Below are 14,878 nucleotides of genomic sequence, written 5' to 3' on the forward strand. Positions count from 1 at the left end.
TAACAGGCGACGATGAGTCATTGCTGTGACACGATCATGGTTAGTTTTGGCTGCGGACAACTACTAATAGCATATGTTTTATATATATATATATAATATGTTTAATGCAAAGTCTAATAATAAGTCCACATACAACAAAGTCAAATAATAGCATATGTTCACCTAGAATAAATTCATTGTTTGATTGACCACATACAACAAAGTCCACCTATCGTTCTACGAAACTAAGCCTACATCAACTTTCAAATAAGAAAAGCAATGACCATAGCCATAAATAAAAGCATGACATCTTTTCAAGACCAAGGAGCAATTCTCCTAATCTTCACATCTCCGACGGGTGACTTCTTTTCAATCTCCAGTGCCAGCGGATGGCCATGGTTTGCATTTATTGGACCATAGTTGGCCGGTTGCCCATGGTTTACAAGGTAGGCCAGATGACTATAGTATGCCCTCAAAGCTTCAGCTTCTATGTTGTACTTTTTATGCAAATTACTAGGGTAGCGATTGACTTGAGCATAACAATCTTCTCAGATTCGATAAATCCTAGGCATGTGATCAACATGCACTACATACCATGCCATGGTTGCCTATACATTTAAGTAAATTAGGCATGTGATAAGTGGTAATGGTAACTCACTGAACAAGAGTTATTATTCAAGTTATATGGCCAAACTAAATCTATTTAATGTTCTTTATCCTTGACATGATAAAAAATTACCTAAATAATATGACTGTTTATTATTTGGAGATCAATATGGTTTAGTAATCATACTTTCTAGCATGCAGCATCATATGTCATTGGTTAATAGTTAGCAATAGGGGTGCTCATGTGAATTTCTCAAGTAAGCAAGCATACTTTACTTTGGACAGGCATGGACACCCTAGCCTGTAACAAAACAAAACATTGAAGTAGGTTGCTAGGAATGCAAATAAAAGCATGTTACTCATCCTCCAAGCAATCTAGGTTATATTTCAAATGAAAATTTTGTAGGGTTGCAAAGTCTATGTTACTAAATCACATAATGCACATAAAATACTCACTTTACAATCATTGATCATGAGAAAAAGTAAAATAGCTTATTATGTGCATTGCTTTGCTAGTATTGCCTGTCGCTACTGCAATAGTTGAGAGATGCTTTTCAAGAATGAAGATTGTCAAAACAACTTTGTCTAATATATCAGTACTTGAGTCATAGACTTATTTGCTATCTAGAGAAAGAAGAAATGAAGAAAGTGACCAATGAGGCCTTGGTTCGACGTTTCATGACAATGGAAGGAAAATGGCGTAAATATGATCTCTAATAGGTAATGCCATGCATCTACTATTAATGGAAAATTCTATAGTTTATTTGCTAAATAACTGACCTATCTATTTTCTTTCCTTTAGGCTAGTGGGATCTTCATCATGGTCTCCTGGATCACATATTATGCTAAATGGGGCATGTTTTGTTCATGATTTTGGGAATTCTATCAATGATGACTACACTAAAGTGGTCAATGCTGTCTTCTTTTTGTTAAATGGTGAGTGTTATGTTTGGACCAAAATCTCATCTCTATTGCTAGAAGTCGAATTTGATATTAAAATATGGTAGTTGCACATTAGTTATGCTATTTTTGATTGAACATCATATCGATTAGTGTAGTTATGAATTAAGTAGTGCATCCCCAATCATTTTGCTCTAGCTTCACCCCTGACCAGCAGTACATGAATAGCCAAGAAACATAATCACATATTGTCACTTAATGTAGACATAAGTCAATTTTTTCTTCTTAGAAGTGAATTGGTAAAAATGTGTTACACAAACGTTCCCCCAAAATAAGTATTACTAGATTCAAGTAAGCAGCAACACCTCTACCGATTCACAGCAACACCTCTACTGATTCAAGTAAGCAGCAACACCGTGGGACATTTCATCAGACACATAGCGGGTAGTGAGTCACACACTCTCCGTGGGGGTGGGAAAGCAGCTGTCCATGCACTCCTGAAGGCCTTGGCGGTGGGAGTGCAGGCATGGAGGAGGAGGGGCGCGGTCGGCGTCGTGGATGAGGAATGAGGGCACGGATGGCGCGGTGCTCTGGCTTGGGGAGGTGGACGGCGTGGGGCGGTGCTTCGACATGGGGCGGTGGACGGCATGGGGTGGTGCTCCGGCGTGGGGTGGTGCTCCGGCGGTGTTGGGGGAGGGGTTGGCGCGGGGTTGAAATGAATTTGGATAATTTCAACCGGCACCTCTTTTATACCTGTAGCTCATCACTGCCGGTTCTGATTGTAAACTGACAATGATGGGGTACATCACTGTCGGGTCATTCCCCAAACTGGCATTGATGTGGTGTAGCAGTTAGGTGTTAAGTAGGATAACCTTTTGTTTTCTTTCGAACTCCTCCAACTGGCGCAATGGTTAAGACCCCTCAACTTAGCCCCTGTGACCCGTGTTCGAGTCCCAGGTGGTCCAAATTTTTTTGTTCTATTTTATAAATTATTAATTTACTTTGGGAAATAGCTCATCACTGCCGGGTCATTCCCCAAACCGGCAGTGATGTGGTGTAACAGTTAGGTGTTAAGTTAGGTGTTAAGTAGGATAACTTTTCAGTTTTCTTTCAAACTCCTTCTACTGGCGCAACGGTTAAGACCCCTCAACTTAACCCCCGAGACCTGTGTTCGAGTTCCAGACGGCCCAATTTTTTTTGTTCTATTTTATAAATTATTAATTTACTTTTAGAAATAACTCATCACTGCCGGTTTTGATTATAAACCGACAGTGATGGGGGTATATCACTACCGCGGTCATTCTCCAAACCGATAGTGAAGTGGTGTAGCAGTTAGGTGTTAAGTAGGATAACTTTTAGTTTTCTTTCGAACTTCTCCTACTGGCGCAAAGGTTAAGACCCCTCAACTTAGCCCCCGAGGTCCGTGTTCGAGTCCCAGGCGGCCCAACTTTTTTTTATACTATTTTATAATTTATTAAGCGACCTAATGGTCAAAAGGAAAAAATAAATAACACTTGGCACACATCCTATACTAGCGCAACAGGTTAAGTCTCTAAACTCTGTAGCCCGAGACCTGAGCTTAAACCCAAGGGCTGGCACAATTTTTTTTAATTTTTTATATATTACTGTCGGTTTTCAAAATAAACCAACAGTGATAACCAACATCACTGTCGGTTTATTCTCATCAATGCCTGGTTTTTTTAAACCGACAGTGATGTTTATATATATTAAAAAATTTCTTTTATATACTGAATAAATAGAAGCATATGTATTCCTATATCGAAATGGCTTGAAATTTTTTTGGCAAGCTTGTACACTCAAATTAAAACCCCACACAGGATCTTTGGTTTTTCTGATCAGTTTTTTTATCTATTATATTTTCTGTGTGCTGAATGAGACAAAAGAGAGTGAATTTCATCTTAGACCCAATAGATTTTTTCATGCCACCTCCACAAAATTCTTATCCCTGAGGGCACATTAGAGCATGTGTAAAAGTTTGGCACCATTCCGGATCTTTTCGTGGATAGACTCAGTTCAATCTATAATTAATCGGCGTCGTCGCGCGAAAATTCAATTAAACCTCAGAAAATAGCAAATCATCTTTGAAAAATACCAAACTAGGTGTTTCCTTCACACGTGGCATGTGCAAGCCTAAGAAAAAGTTTGAGACCAATACGACACCAGAATACATATGAACCATAGAAACCATGATAACCTATGTGTATAGTCATGGTTCGATGAAAGGGCACATGTATCTCTGTGAAGCATGTATACTCCGCCTATGTAGAAATGGCTTGAATTTTTTTGGCAATCATGTACACCCAAATTAAGACCCCACACAGGATCTTAGTTTTTTTATTAGTTTTTTATTTATTTTATTTTTCTCTATGTCGAATGAGACAAAGGAGGGTGAATTTCATCTTGGACCCAATAGATTTTTTCATCCACCTTCATAAAATTCTTATCCCTAGTGCACATTAGAGCGTGTGTAAAAGTTTAGCACCATTCTAGATCTTTTCATGGCTAGACTCAGTTCAACCTATAATTAAATGGTGTCATCGCACAGAAATTCAATTAAACCTCAGAAAGTAGCTAAATCATCTCTGGAAAAATCCCAAACTTGGTGTTTCCTTCACACGCTGGCACGTGCAAGCCTAAGAAAAAGTTTGAGATGAATACGACACCAGAATGCCTATGAACCACAGAAACCTTGATAACATATGTGTTTAGTTATAGTTCGATGAAAAGGCACATGTACCTATGTGAAGCATGTATACTCCGCCTATATCGAAATGGGCTTGAAATTTTTTTGGCAAGAATGTACACCCTAATTAAGGCCCCACATAGTATCTGAGATTTTTCTAATCAATTTTTTATTTATTATATTTTTCTCTATGCCGAATGAGACAAAAGAGGGTGAATTTCATCTTGGACCCAATAGATTTTGTCATCCACCTCCACAAAATTCTTATCCCTAGGGCACATTAGAGCCTTTGTAAAAGTTTGGCACTATTCCAGATCTTTTCATGGGTAGACTCAGTTCATCCTATAATTAAACGGTGTCGTCGCACGAAAATTCAATTAAACCTTAGAAAGTAGCGAACCATCTTCAGAAAATCTCAAACTAGGTGTTTCCTTCACACATGGCATGTGGAAGCCTAAGAAAAAGTTTGAGATGAATACAACATCGGAATGTATATTTCTAGTTGCCCAACAAATATTACATGAATTACATGCATGACAATAATTAAACACACAAAGCCGCACCCAATTAAACTACGACCTTGAAAACAACCTAATAAACATTAATTACTATCAGAATCACTACCGGATTCGATCGGGCCACGCATACTAACATGCCTCTGTAGCCATATATGTTAATTGATGTCACGGATTATGTATCCACTTGTATCGATGAAGTCCAATGCCCGTATGAGTGCATTGTCTCGTGCCTCACAATACCGAAAGAATGGTTGGCCATAGATGTAATCTTTTGAACGACCACTGCCCCTGTTAGTAATCCTTATGCAGTATTGGCATCTTTCTACAATGAGCTGGCCGAGATTACCATTGCAGAAGTCCTAATCATACCGAGTTGCTTCGTAGCTTGGTCTAGAATGGCCCACAAGCCACATGCAGCATAGGTAAGGTCCTAGGAGCGCAATCTACATACAGAGAAAAAGGAAAAAAATAGAGAATGTTATTACAATAATAAACAACAAATAACCATGACTTAGGTATAAGTGACCATTTTACCACATCCGCACAGTTGTAGCTCGTAAACCATTCGCTTGCTTGCGGAACGGGGATATCACCAGCATTCAAAGCAAGTGTCTTGAAGTGTGAGAAACCAGGCACATCATAGCAAACACGTCGAAGTGCCTCTAAACAGATGTGCACGACACTGAATTAGATGCTTATCACGTCTGGGCTCTATCTTCTCATCTCGTGGATATGGTTCCGATGATTTACACCCCTCAAAGGGATAGAAAAGTTGAGTTCACACGTCCATAGCTGACCACTTGCATTAGATGTCGTGTTCTCGATGATGTCCGAGATAAAGAACTAGCTAAGTGTTGTTCGCAGCCAATCTATTAGGGATATAGTCTGCGACATATATGTATGCCACAATGATATTAAACTAATTACACTTATTTGTTAGCATAAAAAATAAAAGATGTTGGAAAATATTTTATACAATAGCTGAAACAGGGAACTGTGGAATGGCCACATTAGGAGCAAATGGCTCATCGCCAGGGTGGAAACCTGGTTCTTGTGGTGGGGGAGGTCCGTTGTTCATACCACATAATCAATAAAATGCCAAAAAAATATGAACATAAAATATATGCACAAAAAATTCTTCAAAGTAAAATGTGGCAACATAATTAAATATAGATCAAATACAAGGAATAAGAATATATATAAATGTAGAATGCAAAGAAACATAAATATAAATATAGATCAAATGAATATAGATAGAATATTGGAGAAGAGAACATATCAATACCATTGAAAAATGCAGGAGTCATGACCAAATCACGTAGAGAGAGTGGATTTCTTGAGAAGTGAGAGTGAAACGTGAGAAATGAGAAATGAGACTGTGGGAGTTCATGGGTGGGTGGGATCGATATATGTGATCGGCGGTTTGTTTTATATAGGGGGGCATGGACATCAGTACTGGTTTTTAAGTAGAACCGACAGTGAAAGTTAATATCACTGTCGGTTTTAAATAGAACCAACAGTAAAAGTTAATATCACTGCCGGTTTGTAAGTAGAATCGATAGTGAAGGTGCATATATGTAAATGATATATTTATTTATATAGTACAGTGGAAAAGTTTTAACAACAACGATATATTTATTTAGATAGTAATGAAATACATCAAAAAATAACAAAAATATTAGAAATAAATTACATATACAATAACAAAGACCTTACACTAAAATTCCATATACGATAACAAAGACCTATTTGCGTACAGGTCAATGTTACAATCAATGTGTATCAACACATTATAATGTAACCACCTCAATAGCATTCTTCTAGCACCAACTAGGGGCAAACAGCAGCACCGAGGTGGTCTACGAGCTATACCAGGTTGGAGATGACAAGGTGGCATCGATGAATCCGCCATGTATGTACATTGCCTTTTTCCAGATGTGCACCGCAATGGATGGCTCTGTGAACCTCGTGGCATCTCCAATCTTCAGCGTTGCTCTATCTTCAGTAGCATTCTTCTAGTACCTCTTGTGTGCACCATTTTGGTGGACTATGACGCATAACGATATCTATGGTTTGTTGTGAGAGGAAAAATATTGTATTATGGTTGATAAGGCCTGGTTGAAACCAACATGCATGAAGAGGCTAGCTCCTGGCCAAGGGCCATTTTATATGGGCTAGCAGTCGTGGTACATTTTTATTTCTGAACTAAAGTTGTCGGGGTAGGTGGGAGCAGTGTTAAGACTCCTCAACTTAGCCCCTAAGACCTGTGTTCGAGTCCCAGACGTCCCAAATTTTTTGTTTCAATTTTATATATTATTAAATGACTTTAGGAAATTGCTCATCACTATCGATTGTAATTCTAAACCGACAGTGATGAGGAAATATCACTGCCGAGTGAATCCTCAAACCGGTAGTGACGTGGGTGTAGCAGTAAGGGGTTAAGTAGGATAACTTTTCCATTTCTTTCGAATACCTGTGATTGGCTCAACGGTTAAGACTCCGTAGCTTAGCCCCCGAGACTCGTGTTTGAGTGCCAGGCGGCCCAAATTTTTTGTTTCAATTTTATAAATTATTAAATGACTTTGGGTAATTGCTCATCACTACCGGTTGAAATTCTAAACCGACAGTGATGAGGAACCATCAATGCCGGGCCATTCCTCAAACCGGCAATGATGGGGCTGTACTAGTTAGGGGTTAAGTAGTATAACTTTTCCCTTCCTTTCGAATTCTTCCGACTGCCTCAATGGTTAAAACTCCGCAGCTTAGCCCCCGAGACCCATGTTCGAGTCCCAGACCACCTAAATTTTTGTTTCAATTTTATAAATTATTAAATGAATTTTCTCTGTGCACCTTCTTTCTCCATGGCCTTCTTAGCGTTTCTCTTCATCTCGGCCTGATTTGGAGACTAGGAACAGTACACGCATCAAGTAAATGGATCACTCAACAGTCAACACACAAGCCATAGGCATTCCCATTCACATCTTCAGGAGCACATACATCAATGATCAATGAAGGTTGGAGGAGGAATGGAGCTACTACACCTTTGCTCAATGCCGACTGTGGGCTAGGGCTCCTTCGAGTATTGCGAGCAGGGACTATAAACTGGTTGGGGGCCAGTGGCACCGAGGAGCTATGGATCCCTCACTACTAGTAGTAGCTCGAAAGAGAATGGTCGCCCCAATGTCCTTCTATCGGAAGTCTAGACATATATATTTATATTTATATTTAGCTGTTGTTTAAATTCAGAGATTAAAGTTTAGAAATGTTACGTCCCGGTGTCTAATCGAGTGTTTGAATAGTAATAAGGTCAGTCTCTATGGTAAATAACTTTCATTCTCATTAATTGCTATGATACGTCGATATATTTGCTGAGTTGGTAGAGTATTAACGAGGAGGAGAGAGAAGATGAGAGTTTCATCAGGATCAAACATCCTTTATGGTTTGTGCATAATGATTACATAGTTAACAATAATCTAACTATCTTTAGGTGCACCAACAATGAGGGCCTCATTGTGATCAAGTCGTACGTAAGCAGGTTCGTCACCCTCTTGAATGATAGGTAGGGGTACGTTCGCCCCGAATGGAGGCATTTTCTGATAGCCCCTGTAGTCTTCTTCGTCCGTCACTCCATCGACACCGACAATCTTCCTTTTCCCTTCTAGGACTACTTTTAGCCTTCCTTTTGTCTTGTTGTCCCTTGCATAGAAGACTTGCATAACATCTGTTGCAAGGACGAAGGGGTCGTCTCTGTATGCGGTCTTAGTGAGATCAACGGTAGTGAACCCTTCGCTGTCAGTAATGATTTCCTCGAGCTGGATCCACTGGCAAGTTAAAAGAGCTACCTTCAATGGACCATAGTCTAGCTCCCATATCTCCTCTATGAAACCATAGTATGTCGCATGCACATTGCCGTTTTCATCGTGAGCATCAAAATGAACACCATAATTTTGGTATGTGTTGTTTCCATCTTGCTTTTTTATGTAAAATGTGAATCCATTGATCTCATACCCTTGATACCTAAGATATGTACTCGAAGGTCCCTTGGCTAAGGCATCCAGTTGATTACCCAACTTTATTCCAAGCAAGCGACGTCTGCAACCAGTTGACAAATTCCTCCTTATGTTTTTTATCCAGCCAAGCCTGTGACCTGCTCGGATATAGAGTTTTGCAGCGATTACCTGTGCTCATCAATGTATGGCATCACAACCTCGACTTGCTGAAGAACAGCGAACTATGCCTATCTAAAAGATACAGGGTCGTCTACTGTAACAGATTTCTCCCAAATCGTTCCTTTGCCATGTAGTCTTCCCTCATGACGAGATTCTAGAACTCCGACCCTTTTGATGTCCAAATAATATGTGTAGAACTCAATGGCCTCCTCCGTTTACCATCCTTCAACCATACCCCCTTCTGGACTAAATCTGTTCCTAACATACCTCCTGAAAACTTTCATCAATCTTTCGAAAGGGAACATCTAATGCAGGTACATTGGGCCAAGGGCTCTAATTTGGTCAACAAGATGAATGAGCAGATGCAATGAGATATCAAAGTAAGTCGGCGGGAAATGCATCTCAAGCCCAAAGAGAGTTTTGGCTATGTCCTGCTGCAGCTGCTCTAGCGTGGATACATCAATAACCTTTTTTGAGATTATGTTGAAGAACGAGCAAAGCTTTATGATTGGGGCGCGAACCTTTGGGGGGAGGATACCATGCAGGGCAACAGGGAGTAGCTAAGTCATAATGACATGATAGTCATGGGCCTTCATAGGGCCATAGTTGAACTTGAGTTCTCTCATGTTCACTAGCCTCTTTGGGTTCGCACAGTAGCCCATCGGAACTTTGAGTTCATTGAAGAAAGAAATAAGCGGACGCTTTTCTTCCTTCTTCAATGTCCATGACGTAACAGGAAGTTCAAACTGACCATTCTCTAGCTCCACGAGATGTAGCTCCTTCCTGATTTTCAAGTGTTGTATGTCTAGGCGTGTGGCTAGTGAATCCTTCGATGTCCCCCCGGTGTCCATCAAGGTGTTAAGAGTGTTAGCGCACATGTTTTTAGTGATGTGCATGGGATCAAGACAAGTGGCGTATACTCAGAAATGGCCAGTAAGGTAGTTTCTAAAAAACCAATTTTTTCTTCTAAACGCTCCCATCAGGCGCTGCTACTGCATTATCTCCCTTCCCAAGGACAACCTCTAGTTTGTTGAGTTCTCGAAGTATCGTAGGCCCGTCTTGATATTTTGGAGCTAAGAGTTTCTCAATAGTATCATTGAAATCTTTTCTGTTCCTGTAGTAAGGGTGATCCTTAGGTAGGAACATACGGTGTCCCATATAAACTATCTTTGACTTATTTGGCTGATTTACCGCATCAGTGTCGTCCAAGCACTCGACATATCCAGTATAGCCTTTTGTCTTCTCTCCGGACAACGAACCTCGACCTAGCAGGTCGGTGATTGTAGCGATAAGTACTCCCTTGATCATGACATGTTCCTTTTTGTACTCGTCCCAAACATTGGCACACCCTTTTCAAACATCTCCACTAGTTCATCGATCACTGATTCTAGAAACACATCGATGTCGTTCCCAGGTTGTCTTGGCCCTTGGATCAGTAGTGGCATCTGGATGTACGACCGCTTCATACAGACCTAAGGTGGAAGGTTGTATATACAGAGCGTCACTAGCCAGGTGCTATGATTGCTTCTAACCTGGTCGAAAGGATTCATCCCATCTGTGCTCAAAGCAAACCAAAGATGCCTTACCTCTCCATCGATGTCCTTATAGAACATAGTATTGATAGTCCTCTAGTCATGTCTATCGGCAGGGTGTCTCATCATTGTATCTTTCTTAGGCTCTTCGCCATGCCTAGCGTAACAGCTTGACTGACTTTGCATATACAAACAGCCTATACACCCGGGGAGCTATAGGGAAATACCAAACGACCTTTATGGGACCTCCTCTGGTCTTGATACCCTCATTTGACGGCCCTTCCTTGTACCGTGGAGCTTCACACTTGGGGCACTTGTCCAAGTCTTTGTATTTTTCTCTACGGTACAATATGCAATCATTGGAACACAGTGGATTTTTTCAACCTCGAGATCGATGGGGCAGATCATTTGCTTGGTCAAGTATGTCTTTTCTGGCAACTCATTTTTTTTTCTGGAAGCATTTTTCTTATTATACCTAACAACTGATCGAAGTCTTTATCTCTCAATCCGTTTATCGATTTGAACTCTAACAGCATGATGTCGGCTTCCAGTTTGCTCATTGGACAATTCCTATACAATGGTGTTTTGCCATCTTAGTCTCATTTTCTCTAGCTTTCTCAGCTATCTTTCACTAAGACATCCGGTCTCTATATTACGTAGCAGCTGAGAAATGTCATTGTTATCCTCGGTGTCGTCAGCTAGCGTGTTCCTAAACATATTATTAACTTAGGCCATAGGTACCGTATTGACACTAGGTTCCTCGTCAGCATCGTGGATGGCTACGTCAGGCATGTCCACATCATCATCGTTTTCCTGCAGATGTGTGGGCGGGGCGTGCCCCATCGGCACTGCTTGACGACCCCTGCGACAAGACCTCATGCCAGCCATCGGCGTCTGGAGCGGAGATGCGCTGGCGGGCGAAGCCCCGTCCACGACGCCCGAGGCATTGGCGGGCGGGGACACGGCCATCCATGGGCCGAGCATGCAGGCCGTGCACCAGCTGGGGGCGCGGACCGTGGCCAGCGAGATTTGCGGTTACACCGCCCGTGCACAACGCCAGCACCAGTAGCAGTGTTGTGCACTGCCTCCGGCGACGTTGGTTGGCCAGGCTCCCACAGACAGGGGTGCTTGCTCCGCTCAACAGCAGCGATGTCGTGAGAGCCTCCGACGATGAGGCGTGGCTTGGCACGCTCGGACAAAGGCGACATCCGGAGCTGCAATGAACGAGGAAGATGTCAAGCCTGGACACCGGAGGAGGCCGCTGCGGCGAGCTGGATGCCGAGTCGTCCTCGTCATCCAAGAAATCCTTGACTAGGACCAGCGACTCATCCTCCGTCAGCCGCGTCTCGAGCTGGGCGAAGGAGGTTCCCCCGCTGGTGTTGTCCGGCCTTAGCGGCGGCGCATCGGTGGTAGAGCCCGATGGCGGCGGTGACAGAGTAGCGCCCCCCCCCCACCCCCCACCCCGCAGAATCCGACGGGGGGTGGGCATGGTGGCGGCCGGGGAGGCTGCGCCCGGCATCGGCGGCGGCACGGGCGGCGAGGGAGCTCGTGGAGGAGCCCCAGCGCCGGATTCAGAGGAGGCGGGCTCGGTGGCGGCCCCCGGCTTCAGCGGCTGCGTGGGCAGCGAGGAGGCCTGTGCAGGTGCCCCAGCGGTGGCAGCCGCGGCTCCGGCGCCCGGGCGGCGGCGGCACGAGCAGGCCACGGTTCCGGCGTCCGCGAAGGCAGGGGTTGGTGGAGAGGGAGGGGGAGGAAGAGGCGGGAGGCGCCGGCAGCGGCGGCGGCGGCGGGGTGAGGCCGGTCACAGTCGGGGCGTCGGGTTGGGGTTAGCAGGTAAGCAAGAGTTTTCTCTGCGATGCCCGTACCAATTAATTCCAATGACAAAATATGGTTTCCATGAATATAATTGAGGTGTGTATATATAATATATATAAAACCCTTATTATAAACGCAGTATACCATACCACCAACGTGTTAATGAAACAACTTGATGGATCGGTCCAAATAAGTAGGACCGGACCTGATGAAAAGAAAGGGGGAAAAATAACGAACGAACATGCCAGACAAAGATGCTTCAGGAGTGTCTTTTGTTGGGTGATCTTCTGAGGTAGTAGTGAATGAAGTGTATCTGTGTGTGTCTGTCGAGTGTCGACTGTTGAGTCAGTGTTGGTCTGTTTGGACGACGACATGCATCAACGACCTCTCGGCCGGCCGGCGCGCGTCGGCGGAGTCGTCAGCTAGAGGAAGTCGACGCTGAACTCGTCCTCCAGCGCGCTACGGGCGAGGTCGAAGCAGGAATCCGGGAGGTCCCGCCGGATCGGGAAGCCCGCAGCGCCGCCGCCGCTGACGTTGTGACCATGGAGCCTCGCTGCTCCGTGGTGCTGCCAGGGGCTGTACTTGGCCGGGTCGAACTGGTACGCCCCCTCGGCATCGCAGCCGAACATGTCCATGCGCGGCGGCATGGGCTCGCCGCCGACCACATTATTGCCGCTGCAGGTCCAGGTGCCGTTGCTGTCGCCGCCGCCGCCTGTGTAGGCGGCGCTGTACGTCGTGGCGGCGTCCGAGACCACGTCCACGCCGCCCCCGCCGTAGTCGCAGAGGTGGTTGTCGGACCGGCTGAACGAGCCGTAGGAGCCCGCCCGCTGCATTGCCGGGACGTTGGTCACGTACAGTGGGTCGAAGCTGACGGTCGGGGAGTGTGGCGCGAGAGGGTCGTCGCTGCTGGCGGCGCCCATAGCGGCGAAACAGTGGTCGTCGGTTGATGAGGCGAGCTGCTTGTCGTCCTGATGACGATGGGGCGCCACGGCGTTGTCGTCCGCAGCGACGACGTCGTCGTTGTTGAGCGGCTTGTGGGTGGCGGGGTCGATGCCCCGCTGCCGGAGCTTCTTCTTGATGCACGAGTTCCAGAAGTTTTTGATCTCGTTGTCCGTCCGCCCCGGCAGCTGCGATGCGATCTGGGACCACCTGATGGATCACGTACAATCACATGTATATTCACATGATGCATGTGTGCTTACATGTATGTGTGTAGTATGTGGCTGTCATAACAAACTGAGTGAGATTGCCATTGTTGATTTCAAGTGCAACACTAAAATAAATCAGCAAGTGTGGGTTGTGGCTGGCTGCCTGCCCCTGCTAAGTACTCCAGCAAAGAAGGAAGCTGTTACGTTTTAAATGCATGATGCATGCCATGCGTGTTGTGTACTAATTTACCTGTTGCCTAGTATCTTGTGGAGGCTGATGATGAGATCCTCCTCCTGCTGGGAGAAGCTGCCCCTCTTGAGGTCAGGCCTCAGGTAGTTGATCCATCTCAGCCTGCAGCTCTTGCCGCATCTCTCCAAGCCTACACCAAACCATGAGTATATATCAAATGCAAGATCGCGCTGAGGCAACAGCAGGTGATTATATATGAAGCCAATTATTAATAAGCATCGTATACATACTATATATTGTGCAAGAGAAGAGACTAATAATGAATAATTAGCTGAATATATATAATGCCAGTCAAGTGACTATTATATTGAATTGATTGAAGTAATACACAATTATACAGTACATACCTGCGAGCTTTGCGACTGAGCTCCAGCAGCCAACGCCATATCGGATGATGTGATTGTAGAGCTTCTCGTCCTCCTCCGGCGACCACAGGCCCCTCCGCAGCTTGGGCCTCGTCGCCGCCGCCTCGCGCCCCATGGATCGAGGGCGGCGGCTGCTGGCCGGGCAACTAATTAACACGCTCTAAGCTGCTCTTTGCCACCGCCCGGACGGCGCGATCGACCGTTGCTTGTGCTGTGGGATCAGATCATGGATCAGTTTCTTCAAGACTAGTACCGCAGGGCGCAGAGCAGGCAGCAGCCGCCAGTTAGCGGCAGGTGATGGAAACAATGATGATGAGACGGCCTGGCGGGCGATATAAATTAAAAGCGACGGTTGGCTCGCTATCTCAGCAGCTCGGCTCAACTCTCAGAAGGCAGTTCGATGCTTGAGACTTAAGCTAGAGATAACAGACCGACTGCGATCTTATTAAAAGTGGAGCTGAAGAAACTATAGCTTGTAACTAAATAAAAGGGGAGAAAAATAAAGTAGCAACCAGCAGTGGTCTGTCTCACTCTCTGCGAGCAAGATCGAATGGGAGAGAGAGAGAGAGGCCAGGCACTCTAGCTAGCTACTAATAAAGTGAGATTGAAGCAAGGTAAGGGCAAGGCCCCCGTGGGCTAATGGATGGGGGTTGGGTTGGAGAAGATTTAAGGAAATAAAGCAGGTAGCTTGAGGTGCGGGGAAGAGCAAGGGCGATCAAGTACAATAATCCCACGATGCGACAACAAACTCCATAGATCCATCGGCAGCAATATAGGCTCCGCTCGCTTCGCTGAAAAAACAAGTTGAAACATTGTTCCGATTGATTTATTGTGAGAAAAAAATACTGTTCCGACTAAAAAAACAAGCTGAAAAAAATAAATTATAAGAGAAACG

The 14,878-nt window shown here is 44.5% G+C and overlaps 1 protein-coding gene across 1 annotated transcript; it reads right to left on the reverse strand.

Moving 5' to 3' along the window:
* Positions 1 to 12,334: 12,334 nt before the first annotated feature.
* LOC136458349 (myb-related protein Hv33-like) lies at positions 12,335 to 14,577 on the reverse strand. The gene is made up of 3 exons (XM_066458297.1): positions 13,966 to 14,577; positions 13,619 to 13,748; positions 12,335 to 13,369 (listed from the first exon to the last, which is right to left on the reverse strand). The coding sequence occupies exons 1-3, from the start codon at positions 14,096 to 14,098 to the stop codon at positions 12,643 to 12,645; spliced, it is 990 nt and encodes a 329-aa protein (XP_066314394.1). The 5' UTR covers positions 14,099 to 14,577; the 3' UTR covers positions 12,335 to 12,642.
* Between the last annotated feature and the right edge of the window lie 301 nt (positions 14,578 to 14,878).

The sequence above is a fragment of the Miscanthus floridulus genome, chromosome 6 (assembly GCF_019320115.1).
Source record: "Miscanthus floridulus cultivar M001 chromosome 6, ASM1932011v1, whole genome shotgun sequence".
In the NCBI taxonomy this organism is placed as follows: domain Eukaryota; kingdom Viridiplantae; phylum Streptophyta; class Magnoliopsida; order Poales; family Poaceae; genus Miscanthus; species Miscanthus floridulus.